This window comes from Astyanax mexicanus, chromosome 12 (assembly GCF_023375975.1).
Source record: "Astyanax mexicanus isolate ESR-SI-001 chromosome 12, AstMex3_surface, whole genome shotgun sequence".
Lineage (NCBI taxonomy): Eukaryota > Metazoa > Chordata > Actinopteri > Characiformes > Acestrorhamphidae > Astyanax > Astyanax mexicanus.
The window spans coordinates 19,088,290-19,102,032 of record NC_064419.1 but is presented as its reverse complement, the minus strand read 5'-3'; the positions used below and the strand labels follow the sequence as shown (position 1 = coordinate 19,102,032).

At 35.2% G+C, this 13,743-nt stretch overlaps 1 protein-coding gene across 2 annotated transcripts in view; it reads right to left on the bottom strand.

The window, feature by feature from the left end:
- Positions 1-600: 600 nt before the first annotated feature.
- Positions 601-13,743, bottom strand: part of LOC103033502 (uncharacterized) — a 57,847-nt gene continuing 44,704 nt past the window's right edge. Inside the window, exons 18-25 of one of the 2 annotated variants that reach the window (XM_022670703.2) lie at positions 12,521-12,794; positions 10,475-10,592; positions 9,550-9,694; positions 6,685-6,898; positions 6,427-6,536; positions 4,239-4,367; positions 2,353-2,463; positions 601-1,327 (exon numbers count right to left, since the gene is read on the bottom strand). In XM_022670703.2, coding sequence (XP_022526424.2) covers positions 2,355-2,463; positions 4,239-4,367; positions 6,427-6,536; positions 6,685-6,898; positions 9,550-9,694; positions 10,475-10,592; positions 12,521-12,794 — 1,099 coding nt within the window. In that variant the 3' untranslated portion in view covers positions 601-1,327; positions 2,353-2,354. The remainder of the gene's footprint in view (positions 1,328-2,352; positions 2,464-4,238; positions 4,368-6,426; positions 6,537-6,684; positions 6,899-9,549; positions 9,695-10,474; positions 10,593-12,520; positions 12,795-13,743) is intronic. The other variant, XM_022670702.2, reaches the window with a different exon arrangement.

The following is a 13,743-nucleotide window of genomic DNA, read 5'->3' as shown; positions in this document are numbered from 1 at the left end:
AGCCCATATGTACAGTCAGGATATCAGAATTGCTGTTTGGTTTGTCCTGAATCAGAAGCACATAAATGTTGTGAAATGAGAATTCCAATAACTTCTCTGATTGTGTCAATCACATGTGAGTAAAATAAAAGTTTTAAATATTTTTACCAATCAGAATTGTGGGATCAAAAAAAAAGTACAACTCTGCCCTCTAGTGGTCAGAATTGTACTATTGTGATGCTTCAATAAATCAATATTTTTACACCCCTAGCAATGTCTAGAAAAGTGTGAATGTGTGTGAATTGAGCTTTATTTAAACAGGTATTTTTACAATATTCTAGGTTATTTTTTTTCTGAGGTTCTAGTAGAATATAGCCTAAGCTGTATGTAAATTTATGAAAAAAAATAACTGGTTTTAAAATTTTATATATATAAAAAATGAACATGTCACAAAAAATGGGTTTCTTAAAGCTGGGGGAGGGGTCTGAGTAAATTCAAAGTTTTTTTTGTTATCCAATCAGAATAGTGGGATTGGAAAACAATGCACAACATTGCCCTCTAGTGGTCAGAATTTAAACACAACACAAAATGAGTCAGTGTCAGCCAGTAATCTTTACATGTAAACTTTTTATTAAAAATCCTTACTCTGTTTTTGAGAATTAAATAAAAAAAGTATTGCAAAACATAAAATTCTCTATATTTTCTTACACCATTAATAATGTCTGGAAAAGTTTTGGTGTAAAAGGGGCTTCACAAGCATTTTATGTATTACTCCAGGCTAAATTTGTCACAGTTTCAGATAGGACCTGCTCTATTTGATCCATTATCCAGTAGCAATACCAGGTATTGGATCGGTGCCATCTTTTTTTATACAACTAGTTAATTATTTCCCAGTTTGAATGTTGGCTTTTTTTTTACTGTCAGGACTAGAACAGAAGCAGAAAGCTGAGCTCTACAGTTATAATAAGGCTGCAGGAGAAGTGTGCGGCTTTGACTGCTGTCCAAGTGGGTAAAGGGTCAGGAGAGAAGGGAGTTGGCTTCTTGGAAGGAGTGAAAGTGAATCCTGTCAGGACCTGCAGGGTTTAATATAGCTGACGGTGGTTTTATTTAAATGGTAGGATCTGCAGAATGATTCAGAGTGCAGAGAGGCTGCTCTGAGTTTAAGGTTAAAGTTTAGATGGTTTCCAGGAAGTTTAATGAGGGTGTCAAGTTAACTGCAGTCTGGAAGGTTCTGCTGCTCTTGGCCTGGAGCTCAGCAGCAGGTCAGTCAGAGGGAGTAGGAGCGAACCGGAGCTCTACTGGGCAGAGAGCCTGAAACAAGGGCCCGCCGCCACCACGCACGAAGTGCCTGCCAACAGTCAAAACACACATATAGCTGAAAAAGACTGCCTGAACAATTTACAAGATACATTTATTATCATTGGAATTGCTAATATTAATTATTTTATAATACAAATATTGTCAATTGACCATTTGTTGCTTCTTTTAAATTAGTATTATAATTACAGAAACATGCAAGTACACCCTTTAAAAGAGCAATTAACTTTTATTATTAATAACATTCAGACACTGAAACTGAAACTATATATACAGCTCTGGAAAACATTAAGAGACCACTTCAGTTTCTGAATCAGTTTCTCTGATTTTGCTATTTATAGGTATATGTTTGAGTAAAATGAAATTTTTTGTTTTATTCTATAAACTACAGACATTTCTCCCAAATTACAACTATAAATATTGTCATTTAGAGCATTTATTTGCAAACAAAAATGAGAAATGGCTGAAATAACACAAAAAAGAGAGCAGAGCTTTCAGACCTCAAATATTGCAAATCTATTTTTTTTTATAAAAGTTATAAAGCTTATATTCATATTTAAAGTTGTAAGAGTTCAGAAATCAATATTTGGTGAAATAACCCTGGTTTTTAATCACCGTTTTCATGCATCTTGGCATGTTCTCCTCCACCAGTCTTACACACTGCTTTTGGATAACTGTATGCCTTTACTCCTGGTGCAAAAAATCAAGCAGTTCAGCAGCTTGGTTTGTTGGCTTTTAACAATCATCTTCCTCTCAGGTTTTCAATTTGGTAAAATCAAAGAAAATCATAATTTTTAAGTGGTCTCTTATTTTTTTCCAGAGCTGTATATCCACAATCTTTCAGATACTGTGCACAAATACAGACTAAACTTCCTCCATATTTGTATGCATATTTAGTTTGAGCATCAATAAGCCTTATAAGTCATTTGAAATCAGAGCTGAAATTAATGATAATTTAACCCACCGATTGTTAGCAATGTTAGCCTAGCATATCATGTTCTAAACTAAAGAACCATTGACCTTTGAAATAAAAATGTACATTATTATAGTCTTTACCTTCAGCAGCAGGGCTCTGTTAATGCTGGCCATGTACTCAGCAGCCACTCTGTTCCTGATGTGCCTCTTTCTCCAGGTGAGCCATGCTTTCTGCAGAGATTTACGCTGAGGCTGGAGAAACACAAGAACATTTAGCATTTTTAGCAGTTTTACGCTGAGGCTGGAGAAACACAAGAACATTTAGCATTTTTAGCAGTTTTACGCTGAGGCTGGAGAAACACAAGAACATTTAGCATTTTTAGCAGTTTTAGCATTGCTTTTACTTTGTCTGCTTATAACAGATAACATGAGGCAAGATAGACTAAATTTATTCACTCTCACAGTCACAACATTTCCACAACACCAAGTCCACAAATGTAGACCGACAATCAAATTAGGATTTCGTAATAGGAAACAGCACCTGGTTACAGTTATTGTTCACAAGAGAAAGCTTGTGTTAGATCATAAATAGAACCTTTTAAAGCTGCTGTGCTACAGTGGATAAGCATCATGGCCCAACCAGTGTGAACAATTAATGGACAATGCTAAAGAGTCTTGAAAGTCTGATTACCGAAAACATAAACCAAAATAATTAAACATTTATTCTGGCTATACAAGCATATTTTATTCCAAGAACTGATTGAACTCAGTATTTTACTATGAATTAAGATAATTAGTGTCTAATCTAAATGCTCACACTTCTTAAAATCAAATAAACTATTTATTTTCTCTACTGTGCATTATTTTCATCAAAAGCATTCTAACACACATTCAAAATCATCAATCAGATTCTAAAAGTTATGCTTTGACTGATCTAAATGGTTTCACCAAATTAAAAAAATAACTGGAAAAAAACATCTGTAAATATGTTTTCCATCAATAGCAAAATGGTACATTACTGTTTTGCATTTATTTTCTTGCATTTTTTTGCAGTTATAAACTGTTTTTCACATCCACATTACGGTATTTATGTATCTTTTTTGGAAAATACAGAAAATATCAAACATTTTTACAAATGAACCTATTTATTTTATGCTGGATTTTTTTTATTGTCAGCTAAATGCATTTTAGAGGGGAAAATTAATGTACTACAATTATACAGATTTTCTTTTATAAAACCACAACACATTTTAATTAACAGTCTATTCTTATCATTATAAGGTGATTTTGTCACATCTTAAATTCAGCGTTCATTATTTTTAAAAATGTTCTGCATTGTAAGTTAACAGTAAATGAATCCAAACTATGAAGAAGAACATTTGGAATTATTTAGTAAAGAAAATAATGCTAAACAAACCAGAATGCATTTCATATTTTACATTCTTTAAAGTAGCATCTCTTTCTTAGATGACTGATTTGCACCCCTTGGTCAGCTTAATGAGGTAGAGACACCTGGAATTCAGGCTTTCAGTTAACAGCTCTGCTGAACTTCTCAAGAGTTAATTACTTGAATGTCTTGCCTCTTAATGTGTTTGAGAGCATCAGTTGTAAAGTTGTGAAGAGGTAGAGTTAGTATACAGTGAATAGCTCTATTTTAGTAATGTTCTAAACCATATTATGGTAAGAACTACTCAACTAAGTAAAGAAAAAAATAGTTTAAGAAGGGTCAATCTGTTTTAAGAAAATTTGAACGTGGAAAGTATCCTCAGGTGCAGTCGCAAAGGCCATCAAATATAATATGATGAAACTGGCTCTCATCAGGACAGCTCCCGGAAAGAAAGAATACAAGTTACCTCTGTTCGTCGGAGTTACCCAGCCTCATAAACCGCAAGTTAACAGCACCGCAGATAAGAGCACCTAAATATGCTCCATAGACTATTTTGGTTTGTTTAACACTTTTAAGTTACTACATGATCATACTATCTAATTTTTCTTTCTTTTTTTAGAAGAGAGTAATAGATATGAACCTCACTTGTTGTTTGTACAGCAGTGAGGCAGCAGTCTGACTCTTCCAAGAAGCCCAGTAGAGAGAAATTAGTTCCCTCTGTTCTCTCCGCTCCACCAGCCTGTACCGCCAAAGTCTCATCCACTTAGTCCTGTCACAGCACAGACACAGTACAGCACACACCAGCACAGCCAAATGAGCAAAATCACACTTTCCACAAAACTACTTTTCCTATAAAAAAAAAAGATGCCTAGGGAATCTTATCAAATCAGATATGCTGGAACAAATAGCTAAATCTGGGTGGTAAACTTTTCCCCTGATGCCCAGTGTTAAGAGGCTGACAAATGCTACACAAACTATGGGTGCATTCATTTAATGCTCCTCCAAGTAAGCAGAGCTGACAAAAAAAATGTGGAATAGTAGAATCAAGCCATATAGGATGTGCTTGGAGAGAGCGACAATGTCTAAAAAATGTGGAAATCAGGGTTCCTCTGAATGGAAGTTTATTTTCACGCCCTCCACCTGTGTCGTTTAAATAGCAATGGTTGTGGTATGGTGAAAAAGTGTGTTCAGGAAAATGTCTGGGGTATTGCTATCTTCTTGGCAACAGAAAATACAGGAGCCACTGACAGAATACAACCTAGACAAATGTCAACAGTCAGAAGTTCATTGCTATCTTGGAAGTGAACCATCAAAAACTCTTCCCCAACACATGTACACACAGCAGAGCACAAACCCATAGCGCATGCCAGATGGTAGCTATGTAAACTTTTACATCAGCAATAAACAGATATAAACAGATAATAAACAGAATAAACTAACATTATATATAAAAATAAAAAGTAGGGCTCTATAGGTGCACTCTTACATTTTGCTGGTGGTCCTGTACAGACAAGTGACAAGAATGGCAAGAGTCTGTCTAAGCTTTTACCATTTTGCACAGAGCTGATCGGTCCCTGATGATGGTATGTTAAATGCCTATATGTGCAATTATACAATACTGCCAACCTATTATTTTTTTTTGACTCAACATTTTAGAATGCATATTGCAACCTTCGAAAATCTGTGTTTGATGATCAGACCACTAGGGCAACATGTGCCAACTGATAAGAGAATCAGCTGACTGCATGTGCAGAATATAGTGTAGTAGGGAAGCATGTGGCATGAGTGTAAAGGCAATTTTTTTTTACTTTCACACCTCTTCCTAGAATAAAACTTTTGTTTTGGGCCCCAGTATGAAGTGGTAAAAGTATTTATACCTCTTAAACTTTCACATTTTGTCACCTAGCAACTTAAATGTATTTTATTTAGATTTTAAGTGATAGATCAACACAAAGTAGCACATAATTGTGAAGTGTAATGAAAATGATACATGTGTTTTTACATTTTTAATGAAATACAATTCTGAAAAAGGTATTTACCGCCCATGTCAATATTTAGCAGAGCCACCTTTTGCTTCAATTATAACTGCAAGTCTTTTGAGGTTTGAGGTTTTGAGGTCTCTACCAGCTTTGCACATCTAGAGACTGAGATTTTTGCCCATTCTTTTTTATAAAACAGCTCAAGCACAGCCAAGTTGAATAAAGAGCGTCTGTGAACAGCAATTTTCATGTCTAGCACAGATGCCCAATAGGATTTAGGTCAGGACTGGGCCATTCTAACACATGAATATTCTTTGATATAAACCATTTCACTCTGGCTGTATGTTTAGGGTCATTGTCTTGCTGGAAGATGAATAAATATCTTTCATGAGCCTCCATCAGGATTTCTTCCAGGGTTACCCTGTATTTAGCTCCATCTATCCATCTTTCTATCAACTCTGACCAGCTTCACTGTCACTGCTGAAGAAAAGTATCCCCACAGCATGATGCTGCCACCACGTTTCACAGTGGGGATGGGGTGTTCGGGGTGATGAGCAGTGTTAGTTTTGCGCCACACATAGCGCTTTGCATTTAGGCCAAAATGTTAAACTTTGGTGACACTGGACCACTTTTTTTTACATGTTTGCCATCACATAAAATCACAATTAAAAACGTTTGTGGTTGAAAGGTGACAATATGTGAAAAAGTTCAAGGGGTATGAATACTTTTGAAGCCACAGTTTTTTATGCACATTTTCAAAGAAAAAACTTAATGGATGTTTAACCCTCAAAATGTATTACAGCAGAAGTGCTGATTCCTGGTCCTGAAGAACAACAACAGATACCTCACCTTCTTCTATTCCACAAAAGTCTCACAGACTGTCTTCTTTGCACTTCCAGTGCCCAGAGGTTAAAATATTTGTCACTAAGATGAAAATCACGCTGCTTCTGAATCTGGGTCTGTAGGAAGAGAGTAAGGGGAACAGGGTTAAATAAAAAAAAGAGAAAATAAGTAAGTCAGTTATTCATGTTCTGAAACACATTCTGCTGCCAATTTGAACAAAAATTGTATAAAACTAAATAGTAAAGGTGTGGACAGGTACAGTACCTTTTCATGCCATGCTTGGAGTACAGCACTCAGAAGTCTCCTACTGTCTGCTTCCTTCACTCGCTGTGTGAAGTAACGCACGGCCTTATGGGATGCTGTAGCCCACCTCCAGGTTCTGAAGGCTGACCGCATCTCATGGTGCTGAAGTCGTATCTCAACAGTCTGACACTTCCGCTTTGTCTCTATGGCAGCAGCCCTCCATGTCCAGAAAGATCTAGACGAAAGTCAAGACTCAAGATCAAAAGCAACTTAACTAAAGTGATAAGATAAGCAAATGGCCAAACGACTAGCGTTTGTTTTTAGGTTTAGGTTTGTTTGCACAAACAAATTTATGTGAAAAGGTTTTAAAGGAGAAGTCTGGTGTGAAATGAAATAAACCTGGGGTGTAGTTAAAACTGATAAGTACAAACTTCTGTCAAATAGCCCACCTCCGTTCTCCTCCCAGCATTCAAAAACATAGCTCCATTTAGCCGTTGCTTCCAAAAGGCCTACAAATGCTAGTGATAGGGACACAACATGACCCATGTAAATAAATGGCTATTTATACAATGCTAACAAGCTCAAAGTAGCTCAACCCTTCATTTGTAGAATTCCAAGGGCATCGACATTTAAAATGAGGCACTGAGAACTTTGAAAGTGTACAGGGAGTTTATTAAAAAACACTTTATATACACACACAGTACCTTAGAGTAGATTTCCAGGCACCAATATGTTGAAATTAAGTCATGATATGTCGACTGATGAGCACAAATGAATAGGTAGGATAGAGGAACTGGTTGCAAAACTGAATTTAGTGGAAATGCATGAATTCCTCCTCTTTCTGAAATTCTCTAATATTCATGCATTTCCACAGAATTAATAATGCTCTTCAGCTGACCTATCGATGGCAGCACCCAGAGAACTTCCTCAGAGTACACTGTTTCTGTGCTGTATTTTGGAATGCTGTGGGCGAATGGAGGTGAGATATTTGATAAAAAAAAAAAAAAAAAAAAAAAACATTATCATGTTTTACTTTACTTCACACTGGCTTTCTCCTTTAGGCTTAAATATTATTATGTACTATGCTTTTAAACACTGTGCTGTATAACCTATAAATTATATCTATAAAACTAAATAATCACACAAAAAAACGAATCATCTTAAAGCCTGAATATTGTCCATCTAAGTTACTGAAATACAAAACGGCCAATAAAAGTTCCCAGTTGGCTAAAAGGCGACAGTTAGATTTGGTCAAAACCTCCTGAAAAGTACCTCTAACGGAGAAGGGTTTAAAACCACTGCATTAGAGCTCAACTAATATTTATCAGTATAGAACTTTTCCATGGAATTATCAATCTTTCCATTTTCCTCTGTGTTTAATGTTAAGTACTGTTAAATTTTTTTAGAACACCCCTATTGTTTAGTAGTCCAGTATTAGTGCTGTATAATCCAGACAAGCTGCTTTTTATTTTTCCATCTTAGCTATGACTTTATTACTGCATTTCACCTGTCAGACCTCTAATTCTTCTCTACACTGTTAAAACTTGAGTGTTAGTCCAGTGTTAAGCTAAGCTAAAGCTCTTGCCATGTGGGTCAGCCAGACGTTTTTCTTTTTCTTTTTCTCTAGTTTCCAAGAGTCTTTTGAAGGTGTAGTAAACAGTACTTACTGCTCTCTGGCTTCATCTGTAATTTCTCCAAAGAAAAGACTTATACTTTTAATAGCTACAGGGTAACCAGTGTTTGTTTGTCTTTTTCTAGTTATTATGATGAAAGTGTGAATGTGCTGCAGTAAGGATTAAATTCAATTCCCAAAGCTCACTTTATTTCCATCGCTAGTTACCACATTTTGTACTATTTGAGGTTAATAACTGGACCTAAAGAGATTAAATGTAAAAGAGCTCCCTTGAAGAAGGGTTCAGCTCTCACCTAAACCTAAACACTTTTCATTCAGCCAGTCAAGAACATCTGAAGGCAGCAATTAGTTGGTAAGTAAACATACGGGAGAATATAGAGGTCAGATCCATAATTGTACAAAAAAGTATATAAATCTTCAGGCCTAATATTACATAACACTTCATGTATTCAGGTTGATTTTAAACTAGTCCTTGGATGTGCTCAAAAACTGTTTTTCACTAGATTATTATAGGCAGCATTCTGACAACCAGAAAAAAATATAAATTGATAAATTATCAGTAAGCATGCTAAAGTCTGTATTTTAAAACATGTACTCTCTAGAAACAGGGCATATGTGGGTATGGGGAAATCAATTTTAGGATTTTATAAGACATGACATCTAAATACAACTCTAAGCTCTAAACCAATTTTGCAACAAAATGGCAAAAGCACACAACAAAATGATTATAAATTAATATATTTACAAACTCTGAAAAGCAATGCATGAAAAAAAATGTATTTACAGTCTGTGGAGTTTTTTTTTTTTTTTTACTTTTTTTGGGATGCATTTAAAACATTTTAAGACATATTAAGGACCTTTTTAAAGCCAACCAAAATAATGTTTGTTGTAGAATTTAAGGACTCGCAAGAACCCTGTACATTAAATATAAAAAAAAATCTCAGGAATAGATTGAGTTTTTGTTAAATATGTCAGTGCAAATTTCCAGTAATTTCATTGTCTCCCAATGCATTGTCTCCCTTATGACCTCATCTCATCACCTCCTGAATACTGTCCTTAAATTCTTTCCAGAAGTGCTGTGTTTACTCTACAATGTCAAGGGCACCATATCACTGCTCAGAGCTGATAGCCTGATAATGCTGAGCTGTTAATTATTACCAGCAGCCTGCTTTAATTAGGCAAATTGAACATGAGTGGGGGTTATTGTTGTGAACGTGAGTGTTGTAGCATGTTCTCTGTGCTGTGGTAATTACCTGTGTAAAAGGTGTATTTGGCTGTGATAACAGGCCACCTGGTGCTGGCGGTACACTTCAACCCACTGATGGAAAACTGCACACACTCTCCTGCCATCCAACCAGAGACGCACAGCTTCCTCCATCTGTCTGCGGCCCTTATGCTCTGACGCAGAGACACAGCATTATTACAATAGAGCATATGCTTAAAGCAAAAGGCTAATTAACTGTGCTTTAGTAATGTAAATGATTTTATGACGGCTTAAATTGCTTTTAACTTGGTTAAAGGCTTCTTTATCAGGCTGCACTGAATATTGGGACAGCTAAATTATTCAGCCGAAAATGGCAAAAAAAAAAAAAAAAAAAAAAAAAAAGCACTCATAATAGAGTAGCACTGCTAAAATAAAATTAGGATTGTAACAGCACTACTAAATTAAAGTTAATCTACGACTAAAGTAAACGTCGTAGCACTGCTAAAGTAAATGTGAGATTAGAGTAACACTGCTAAAGTAAATATCATGTATGATTAGTAGAGAACTGTTATAAAAATATATGCAAATTTTTTTTGGAGTAGCACTGCTGAGGTAAATTCATTGTTCTTTACTGGTTTGTTTGCTGCGATATTAAGTGATTTAGTAAATATTAGTTAAAGTAATTCATTTATGACGTGTCTTTGGCTTGAAAAACAGTACAAAAATGTGTTTAAACTATTCAGTGATGAAAAAAATTGGCAAAACTGAATGAAAACATAGTAAAATACTACCAAATGCACTTTTTCTATGTCAGTGTATGTTTAGCTGTTTAAGGGTCTGTTTTTTCCCTGCTGTTTTTTTTTCTGATGGCAAAAAATAAAAACAGCTTATACCTAATGGCTATTTCAACTGTAAACCTAATAAATGAAAACTACTCTTTCACATCTAATAACTACAGTTTCTTCTAGTATTACCCTTCACCCATAATGACCAAGATGTTAAAATCAGCCGCATTTCTTCTTTCTGCTTTTGAGCCAGGAACTGATCAGCTGTTCTAAGGGCATCTCTTCGTTGTTTCCAGCGCACAAACCACTGCAAGGGAAAAAAATGGAAAATTAATATATTAATTTATAAATGATAAAAAGTCTTCACTCCTTCAGATTTTATTTCCTGACATTTTCAATGACTTATACTGCTACTTGTTTATCTTATCACTGCCCAAGACCTGTCCAGAGTCCAGTTGAATATATTCCACATCATAATTTGTCATTATCTATAGATGACCTAAGGTGGTTTTCCAGGTATAAAGAAAGGCTTGGTCATCCTGATGCCACAGAATGCATTTATTCAGTATGAATAAATGAAAAAATTGATGTCTAAGCAGTCATCATGTGACTGATAGGAGTAAAAATAAACCCTAATATTTTTTACAAGCCTATTTAATGTCCTGTAAATTGGCCACAGAATAAAACAAACTGATTTCCATTTTACGGTGGGAAACTACATAGCACAGCTCGTAATAGCCCAGCATAGTATAGCAAAGCTTTGATTTTTAGAATGCTCTGTAGGATGAACATATATATTTTTCTAATTACCAACTACTCTTACTGAATAAAACTGATATTCAGTCCTGTAGCATGTGGTTAGCTAATTGAGGAAACCACCAAAAACATTGGCTAGTAATCTGGGTGTATGTAAATTTTTGGGGGTGTATGCATTAAGTTATCATATATATATATATATATATATATATATATACATTATCTGTTATGTAACAGTTTGCATTTTGTAAATTACTTATTTTCTTTTAAGGCATTTGAGATTAGTATTTGAGATTAATGGTGTGTCATTTTCATGTATAAAAAAAAGAAAAATCTAATTATTCAACTATACTAAGAAAAATAAAATTTTCCTACTATGGAACCTTTAAAGCTATAATGCAGGGAAAAACATAAACCTATGTATAAAAAAAAACTAATTATTCAACTATATAAAAAAAAAATACAGTTTCCCTACTATGGAACCTTTAAATATATAATGCAGAGAAAAAACTAATTTAGAATATTTTTCTGTACTACAATTTATGTCAATTCAAAACATGTTGGATGTCTGAGGTAGGTGTGTGCCATATTGTACTATGCTGTTCATGATATCGTCAAATTTTGAAATGATAAAGTCCATATTGTAATAATAGCGGTATTATGTCATAAAAGCAGTGTATTTGTCTTTCTATTTACTGAGCTTTATTTTTTTTACATTACTTTTATATTTGTAGGACTCTTGGTAAGTCACTGTTATTTACAAAAAAACAATTAACTGTTTCATACAATTGTTTTATATTAATCAAGCCCTTTTATTTTATTTTCTTGCAATCGTATATAGTATAGTGCAATAGAAATAAAATATTGCCAAGAATAGTGTTATTGTAAAAATACCATGAAATATTGATAGGTTCTATTCTTGATTCTTTTGAAGTAGAAATTAAATGCCTAACAAGAAATATAAGCAGTTAACTTATCCAAAATGTTAAAAATACTTTTTGGCACATAGACATTTTTTTTTAAATGTCAGATTTCAATGCTTGGATACCACATTGGTTGGTTTACGTGCTCAGAAATATCACCAAATAAACTCAATCATAACATTTCCACTGCGTTGAAAACAGTAGTATTAGCAGAGTACGACCCAGCTTTGCAGAAAAACTGCACGTGTGCTACATTTCCTCAGAAAGCATTCAGAATTTTCAGATAATGTAGAGTTGATTTACTATATAAGCACAATTACAACGTGATAAATGAGAAAAAACAATCTAGTGGGTTTATTACAGTGAGCATCGTGACTCAAACAGTTAAACAGTTAAAAGGGCATCACACAAATAAAAAAACATTAATATTAGTCCCTAAACTGGTATTCATTGGCTTTTCATTAAACACTCAAAGTCATTCAAAAGTTTTAACTGTGGTCAAGAAGCCAAGAGCTAAAATTAAAATAACTATTATATAGAATGTAAAATTCTCAACCTTTCGCAGTAAAGCTGTGTTGATGTTCTTGGCCGCTCTTTGCCGTGTGGTGGCTGCTCTCCAATTCTGAAAGGCCTGTGCTGTCAGTCTGCTGTGATAGAGGCTGAGGAGGTCCTCCAAAACACACTGCTGGTTCTGGGTCTGGACCAGTGCCCTCCTCCACAGGCTGAGACAGAAGCCCATCACCCTGAGCTCCATCCTGTACTGGAAGCAGGCCTCACTGTAGCGCATCCTCTGAGCCCAAACTGTGTGGACATGCCAGCCTAGCAGAACCCTGGGAGAAGAACAGCAGCTCAGCTTTACAGAGTAGAAACACAATCTTCACAAAGCTAGGTAAAGTAAACTGCTAATAAAAAAAAAAAAGTTTTATTCAATGGAAAAGTTGCAGCTGTGAACATCAAATTAGCCCAAAGCTTTATGTGGTTTAAACATTGGACAAAAATGATCCAATTAAAAAATTATATTTTTTGACCCCTTATATAGAACAACTTTTTAAACATTCTTTAAAAAAGCAATTACTTGGGTCTATTATTTCATATTCTTTATTAGCGTGGCAAAGTGCTGGGAAGATGATGGGTTATTTGAAGAAAAAAAATCTTTACAAACCCCCCTGTGGCATAATCCTCAGCTATTAGCAGGAAGGGAATCTTTTTCCTGCTCCTCCTGGTCCTCAAAACTGTTTGCACATTTGCAGATATTTTAAATGTAATGGTGTGTGCACATTCCAGGCTATCCAAAAAAAAATGTTTCTTCCAGGCTCCTCCTTTGTATATACTTGAAGTTTAAAGCTGCAATTAAAGCCTATGGCAGGGGTTGGCAATTAAGTTTGGCTGCTGGCCAGATATTCACCAAGCCATTTTCCGTTTTGGAAAATGAAGTGTAGTAGCTCTCTAACCCAGAGGGTTGTTGAACCCAATTGCAGAACAGTTGATCTCAAATCAGGTAAACCCAAGTAGAAAGGAAAAAATAAATAAAAAAAACACACATTAACACACAGCCCCTCACGCGGGATCAAACCCGTGTCATCAGGGTCGCGATCCAATACACTACCGCTGCCCCGGCTAGTGAACTGAGACACGGCTGGGAAAAAACGCCCTTATAAGGAGATAGGGAGCTCAAGAATAAGTGATGCCGACCGCAACAGAGACACAGGGAAGGGATGTAAACAAAAACTCATCAGAGAAACATTTAATTTTTTTTTTTTCATATCGTTCATTATTGGT